The sequence below is a fragment of the Lampetra planeri genome, chromosome 7 (genome assembly GCF_965212315.1).
Source record: "Lampetra planeri chromosome 7, kcLamPlan1.2.h2, whole genome shotgun sequence".
NCBI lineage: Eukaryota > Metazoa > Chordata > Hyperoartia > Petromyzontiformes > Petromyzontidae > Lampetra > Lampetra planeri.
The window spans coordinates 14,588,122-14,595,334 of record NC_136113.1 but is presented as its reverse complement, the minus strand read 5'-3'; the positions used below and the strand labels follow the sequence as shown (position 1 = coordinate 14,595,334).

Below are 7,213 nucleotides of genomic sequence, written 5' to 3'. Positions count from 1 at the left end.
TCATTTTGATGCGTCACTTCAAAAAGTTATTCGCGCGCGCGCGCGCCCGTGCGCGTCTGCGCTCTTGCGTGTGTTTGTACGTATATATGAGCGTGATTTAATTAGCGCCCAAAAGCAGAAAAAAGAGCTGTAATGGAAAGGGAGGGGGTGGGAAAATACACATTCCGACGATGAACCTGCCATCCCAACGTGTTGTGGGGTGAAGGGAGGACAGACACTCAGATATGTCACAATTGTAGCAGCAGTCGCAGAGGCTTCCTGATAAATTGTCGTCTGGGGGGGGCGGGGGGGGGAGAAAAAAAGAGCCAAAATAAAAAAATATGGAACTTGTTTAGCGGTTGTGAAATATGACAACGTGAGCAGCTCTCGTGCGATGCCTCCTGCCGTTGTTCGTTGAGCAGGAACGTCTCAGTCTTTACGGCACATCGGCAGGTTGACAAAAGTGAAAACGTTGAACTCGATCATGATGGAGAAGCAGAGGAACACGGCGTAGACGAACAGGCATGCGAGACCGAGCTTGCGGTCCAGCTTCCAGTTGTTCAGGTAGATGCCCAGCACCTGCAACACAGAGGGTCAGATCTCGACAGGTCAGTTGTTCTACATTACCCCTGGATGTCAAAACCATACAACTCCATACTATTTAAACTATAAACTTTTTATTTTACCAGGAAAGGGCCACTGAGCTATGTAGCTCTTTTTCAGACGTGACCTGGCCACAAATGAGAGTTCAACGAAGTGGCTTATCGTGTGGAAGTTTCTAGCAGCAGTTTCTAAATGTGGAGGGGAAAAACCGGAGGACCCGGAGAAAAATCCACGTGATCACGGGGAGAGAGACACGCAAACTCAAAATATACAGCAGGCGTCAGGGTCGGGGGTTGGTATCGAACCCACGACCTCCTGTATACCAGGCGAGGTAGTTAACATCTCGCCACCGTGGCGCCCTCTTGCAGCTTCCCCCAACGAACCGTTGGCCAGTGCTTGTGGCGTGCGTGAATGGAACATCAACGAAATATGCCAAATTCCTCTTGATATGCAAATTATTTTGTCAAGGCGCTCTTCCCCTTCCAACCCAGCTTAAATATACGCTCCAAGCGTGGTGGTGTTTCATTCAGACTCTGTCTCCCCGACAGACCTGGTCTTCACCTGAGGACGGCTGCTTGCGTTGTGGCCGAAACGTCGTGAGAATTATTTTATTATGTTTTAATTTTATTATTTTATTATTTTCATTCTACGTGACTTTACCGAAAGAACCAAGAAGATCAACGAAATAGTTATCTCAAATGGTTCTCTCAAATACAAATGTCGAGGCTTGGCGGTGGCTGGTTGGCTCGGAGGGATTATGCTCAACTTAACTCGTAGGATCTCGATTTGAAGCTTTCGTGACTGCAGGAATCCATACTCTTTGGTTCTTTCGGTAAAGTCACGTCGTTAGAAATAAAATAAAATTAAACAAATCACGACGTTTCGATCGCAACACAGGCGGTCGTCGCCTGATGACGGACGCTTGTGTTGCGATCGAAACGCCGTGATTTGTTTTATTTTATTTCTAACTACGTGACTTTACCGAAAGAACCAAAGAGTATTAACACGTAGGCTTTCGCGGCCAATATAATTCATAATAAAGGTTTTTTTGTGTTACATCGCGTAAATATAATATATATCATGAGGGATAATGCATCAGCAACATTAAGCCAGCAGCACTGATATCAAATGTGGCACTCACGCGTGATTCAATCAGTAACTCGTTGAGCGAGCTCCTGGTCTCAGCTCAGTCACCAATGGCTGCACAAAAATCCTCATCGTCTGAAATCTACTTTTCACTTAATCTGGAATATTGCCAGTTGTGAAGAATACAAAGAGCTCACTTTCATTGCCAACTCATGAACATCTCTGCGCCAGGACAAGCCCCGTGCCCCTAGCGTGCAGAAGAGGTAATCGAAGTGATCTCAGACGTAGTTCTTTGATATCGCCTTCCCAGAGGCTGTTCTTTGGTGATGCACTGCGCTCTGTGAGAGTCCTGAATGACGATGTCTTTGTCCCTTGACATGATGGCGATACGCGCAATTGGAATGTGCTTGGAAAGACATTCTTAAGAAAAACCCAAGGCTTAGCAATAATGCGATTGTTTATGGAATGTGACAATCGGTGAGGTTTTTGGACGTTTGCGTGTGTATGAAAGTGCTATGTTATTCGTCTTTGTTTAACACGTAGGCTTTCGCGACCAATATCATCCATAATAGTTTTTTGGGTTAGATCGCGTAAATATAAATACGTTGTTAAACCCGCCACCACCCGATACAACCAATTAGTAAGGTTTGTCACGTAAGCATAACGTGCCAATTCGTTACATTCGTTACTAGCACAGCACATCGGTGTGTTGGAGAGCAAATCCACAACATTAACAATCGTAATGTTGTGGATTGTAAATGTTGTGGATTCGCTCTTCAACACACCGGTGTGCTGTACCAATGTTGTGATATAAATGATGTCATTCCTGTGTTGCGACATTACCAATTTGGGGTGCCTCTCGTTGGCACCGGCGTGAGCATGGCACACGGCATGACTCGCTAGAGGGCAGGGTCCGGGTGTCACTGAGGTCGGGTCAAGGCGTGATACCCTGGGTGAACCCGAGAGGACACGTGACAGGACGAGGGGGGGGGGGGCCAGGGGGTGCGAGGGTCACGTGAGGAGGGTCACGTGAGGAGGGACCCGGGCCTTCACCGAATGATCTGGGTCCTCGATCTTCGGTCTTCGCACACGTGGACCAGGCAGCGTGTTAGCTGTCCTGGTCCAATTGTAGTCATCCCGTCCAATGTGTACATAGTCAAACGTGGTGGTCACCACCCTAAGTTGTAAGTGTTCACAGTTACTCAGTGGTGTTAATTAATAAACGTGTTGCCTCCGAGATCAAGTGTGCGCCTGATTGAACACACTACACTAGTAACGAATTGCTTTGATCTGTTTACGTGACAAACCTTACTAATTGGCCGTGTCGGGTGGTGGCGGGTTTAACAACGCATTTATATTTACGCGATCTAACTCAAAAAATCATGGATTACTCGTGTTTGTAATTGTCCATCTGCAAACAGGTGGCAGCGTTTGTATTTTCTCGGTACAATGTTTCAATTACTTACACTATTCCTTTCAGCCACTAGCTGTCACTGTAACCTCACTCAGTTTGTCCGTTCGGAAATATTAAAAAATTAACCCGTAAAAACAAAGTTTTTCACTATAAATCCTTTATATGCGTGGCGGCTAGAGTCCTCTCGTCCTCTGGCTTGAGATGGCTGCCACCTATGGGTCAAATGATTGCCTGCCACCATTAAGCAATTGGTAATTAAATATAATTTTTTCCTAAAAAGTGTAACATTTTGGAAAAAAATTTCACGAAAATAAATTGTCACGCACAACGAGTCTGTGTGCAAAATGTCAGCTCAATTGGATCACGGGAAGTGGGTTAAAAAATGACCGAAAGATTTGCACGGTCGTAAGCGCGCAAGCAAGCAAGTGAACTTAATATAAAGGATTTAAAAAGGTGCATCTCTCGCTTATGCGTGTGTGTGTGTCGTGTTTACACGCTATTGTTTTGTTTATGGATCGCCGCTGTGTCGTTGCGCAGTTGCTGGTGCTGTGTTCCGAGGGCGAATTTTGTGACAGAACGAACGTTGTTGGGCCAGAAACACCGGAATCCTGGGTTCATTTTGCAAAGAAGCCGCATGGAATTATCATCTATAAAATATTACAAAATCGCACAGTCTTGAAGGTGTCACGAATGAAAGAGGGGAATGAATGATTCATTAAGAGATTATTTATGCATTGAGATTATTTAAATTATTTCGCCACTATAAAGGTCCAACTGATGATACACATTGTTGCGCTGTCATTTGTGGCCAGGTTGCTTCTGAAAAATAAGTTAATACCTCAGTGGGCTTTGCCTGGTAGGATGGGGATGGAGATTCGTCTTATTTGTGTGTGTTTGGGTGATTTGTTTACCTTTCTTGTACTTTGCACTACTTTAATATTTTGTACCGTTTGTTGTTGTAACGTCCTTACCTGCCCCGACTGGACATCTGTGAAAAAGAGCTTCATAGCTCAACAGATTCCTCAAGTATAAATACAAGAGTTTGATTCCGATTAAATATTTGCTTGAATCTAAACAAATTGTATGCCATCTATAAAGGTGTCTTGTCAAGCATTAATGGTTGTGAGAAGAAGGAAAAAGTTGTATATTATGTGAATCAATGCTTTCCATGTTACTCTGCACAGAAATCTAATTCATGGATGAGATATGTACAGTCCTGTGAATTCTCATTTACAGCTCTGTGCCGATTCTCTTTCTGCGTGACGGACTCCCGCGTGCAGCGGTGTTCTTGGGGGTGGTTTGACAATACTTCACCACACCGGTCAATGATGTAATATTTTTAGAAAATTGGTTAAGGCAAAAACAAATCAATTATGAACGTGTAGATTTCTGACTTAAAACTTTCGTGACTGCAGGAATTCATAATGTTTGGTTCTTCTAAAAATAAAAGTAAATAAAATGAAATTAATTGTAATGACTTTTTTTTTATCTGTGACTACCGACAGAACGAAAGAATGTGTAGATTTCTGTACACCACAGCAATTAAAAGACATCACACTTACGTGCACGTATAAACAATGCACATTCTGTAAAAAAAGCTTTCCGTGTGGCAAGGCCTCCCACTAAACAAGATTGGATATTCAATTACATTTTGCTCCTCAGTTATTTCGCACACACCATACTTTTTTGAAGCAACAAAAAGCCAGCGCTCTCTCTCCGTCAAGGTCTTGCTCTGCTGGCAGACTTACCGTGATGCCGACTGAAGCCAAGAGCAGCACCACCGAGTATATGAGACCTCGGCTGTTGATTTCCACCTGAAGTGACAGCAAACATGCGGTTTTTTTTTTACGCCGGTGTATTTGTACGCAAAAGACATCGACCTCCCATTCATCCTCACGGGATGTTGCTGGGACCAAAATTCTGTCAGCGACCGCCTTTTTAGGCTCGCGCTGATCACTACGGGGGCGGTGTGGCGGGCCAGGAAACAACACATGGTCGCCAACATTGTAGGCTGAGTTGACCTTGAGGCGGCCCAAGACAGGGCCGTATACCAGGGTTTCCAGGATTGTATCAAGTACAGCGCTCACTAAGGCACTGCTCCCCACACATGCATATCATCGACTAAACTCCAATCGTAAGCTCGCGCACGGTACGTGCATCAAATCGTGCGTGTAGGCGTCAATTACACAATTATTTAAATGTTGCATTAAATCTAGGGGAATATACGAGACTGTGCAAACGAGACACTAATGTATGAGAAACACTCCGAACAGGCCATCGGATAAAAAAAGAGACAAACAAAAACGTGTGTTAACTCGAACCGTGATCCAGAATTGTAACAATTCATTAAAATTCAGAATCATAATATTTATACTGGAGGAATCCGATGAGCTCTACAGCTCTTTTTCACAGATGTCCAGTCGTGGTTTGGGTAGTCGGCGGTGGCCAATTGTTGCATGCCTCGTAAATGTACAGCATTTGCTCAATCCACTGCTGGCTGAAAGTCATCCCCACACACACCACGTCGGCCGTGGAGATTGTTTGTCCACACTTCAGCGCGCTGGTCATCGTGGTCTTGTGAAGAGGCGGTGGGTGGGAGTGGGGACGGAGCGGAGTGGCACGACCGACTCGACCTCGGATATGCCAGGTTTACAGTACAGTGCGCAATCAATCACTGCACCACAACTCCCCCCCATGCTTGTGAAAATTAGACGAGAAATCTCCCTGCCGGTAATAAGCCACCACACGAACTGCGGTCATCCTCGCAGAAGCAGCAGCAGCGGATTTTGGCAAACCATCGAACAAAGACGGCCACCGCATCGCGGGCTTTCGGATGCGCTTCTGCAGCCGTCTGGAACGCTCTTCCTTCCGATATGAGGAAGCCACTGGAGCAATGCACTTTAAAATCTAAATTGGGGAAAACGAATTTTTTACAAATGCTTTTTCACGTTAATTTTGTTGTCCTTCCCCCACACCTCCGATTAGGGGCCATCCATTTAGTATGTACGCATGGAGGCGGGAGGGGGGGTTAACCCAGATGCATACACTTGCATACAATGTGCGTACGCATAGGAAACGGGGGGGGGGGGGGTGAAGCTTCGATAATAATTTGTCCACATTGGCCTTCAAATGAGTTAGATAGTCCGGCGGTGGACTATCTGTTTGCTTAAACACGTTAATATTATTAATCCTTGATCGAATCTGCGTGGATTAAATATCGTCCGTTCTATAGGATTCGGGGGGGTGGGGGTGCGTCAGGTGTACGTACGCAGGTGGGAGGGGGGTGTACAAAGTACTCGTGGGTACAGGGAGGGGTCAAGTTTCGACAGATTTTTGCATACCTACTAATTGGATGGCCCCTTAGCGTACGGTATGAAAGAAGCTCAACAAACATCCATAATGCCATTGTAGTGAGGCTGGGTGCTTGTGCTTGTGTGTGTGTGTGCGTGCACATACGTGGGATCCGTAATCCACGAGCAGCGTCTGCAGGGCCCAAGGGAGGCCCAGGCCCACGAGAATGTCAAACACGTTGCTGCCGATCGAGTTGGAGACAGCCATGTCGCCCATGCCTAGGGGTTGCCGATGGGAGTGGGAACGTGGCCAGCAACATTGCAGGTGAGAACATTTTCCAGCCGTCTTTCCGCCGCAGCGTACAGTTGTCACGGGAAGCGCGTTGTGAAATGCAAATGGGGTTTGTTTTTAATTACCACTCAAGAACCACTGCGTCTTCTGGCCGCACGAAGGTTTGTGATGTGTTTGTTGCAGAGCAGTGTTCTGGGATTCGTGATAAAGTGGCGTGCGACTCACTGACGTGATGATATTTGGAAGTTGAAGATCAGCGATTTGGTGCGCGGTGTTTAATTTTAAACTCAAAATGGAAATTGAGATGTACAGCCCTGCAATTGCTTGCCCACGTCACTGCTGGCAGAAAGGCCTCCACTAGGCGGAATTATAGAGGGCCCCTCGGGAGGGTATTTGGCCTATTCTTTCACGCTGGCCAGACGTCTTGAGAGAGAAATGGTCGTACCCACACTTTTCCGTACCACATTCGGACCTTCCGATTGACTAACCGTCATATACCCATTTATACTGCCGGGTGGACAGACGCTTTGGTGATTAGTAATGTGCCCA

At 46.0% G+C, this 7,213-nt stretch overlaps 1 protein-coding gene across 1 annotated transcript in view; it reads right to left on the bottom strand.

Annotated features, from left to right (window-relative positions):
• Positions 1–322: 322 nt before the first annotated feature.
• SLC24A3 (solute carrier family 24 member 3) overlaps positions 323–7,213 on the bottom strand; it is a 128,308-nt gene continuing 121,417 nt past the window's right edge. The window contains exons 15-17 of the mRNA XM_078596486.1: positions 6,539–6,651; positions 4,831–4,896; positions 323–558 (exon numbers count right to left, since the gene is read on the bottom strand). Coding sequence (XP_078452612.1) covers positions 409–558; positions 4,831–4,896; positions 6,539–6,651 — 329 coding nt within the window. The 3' untranslated portion in view covers positions 323–408. The remainder of the gene's footprint in view (positions 559–4,830; positions 4,897–6,538; positions 6,652–7,213) is intronic.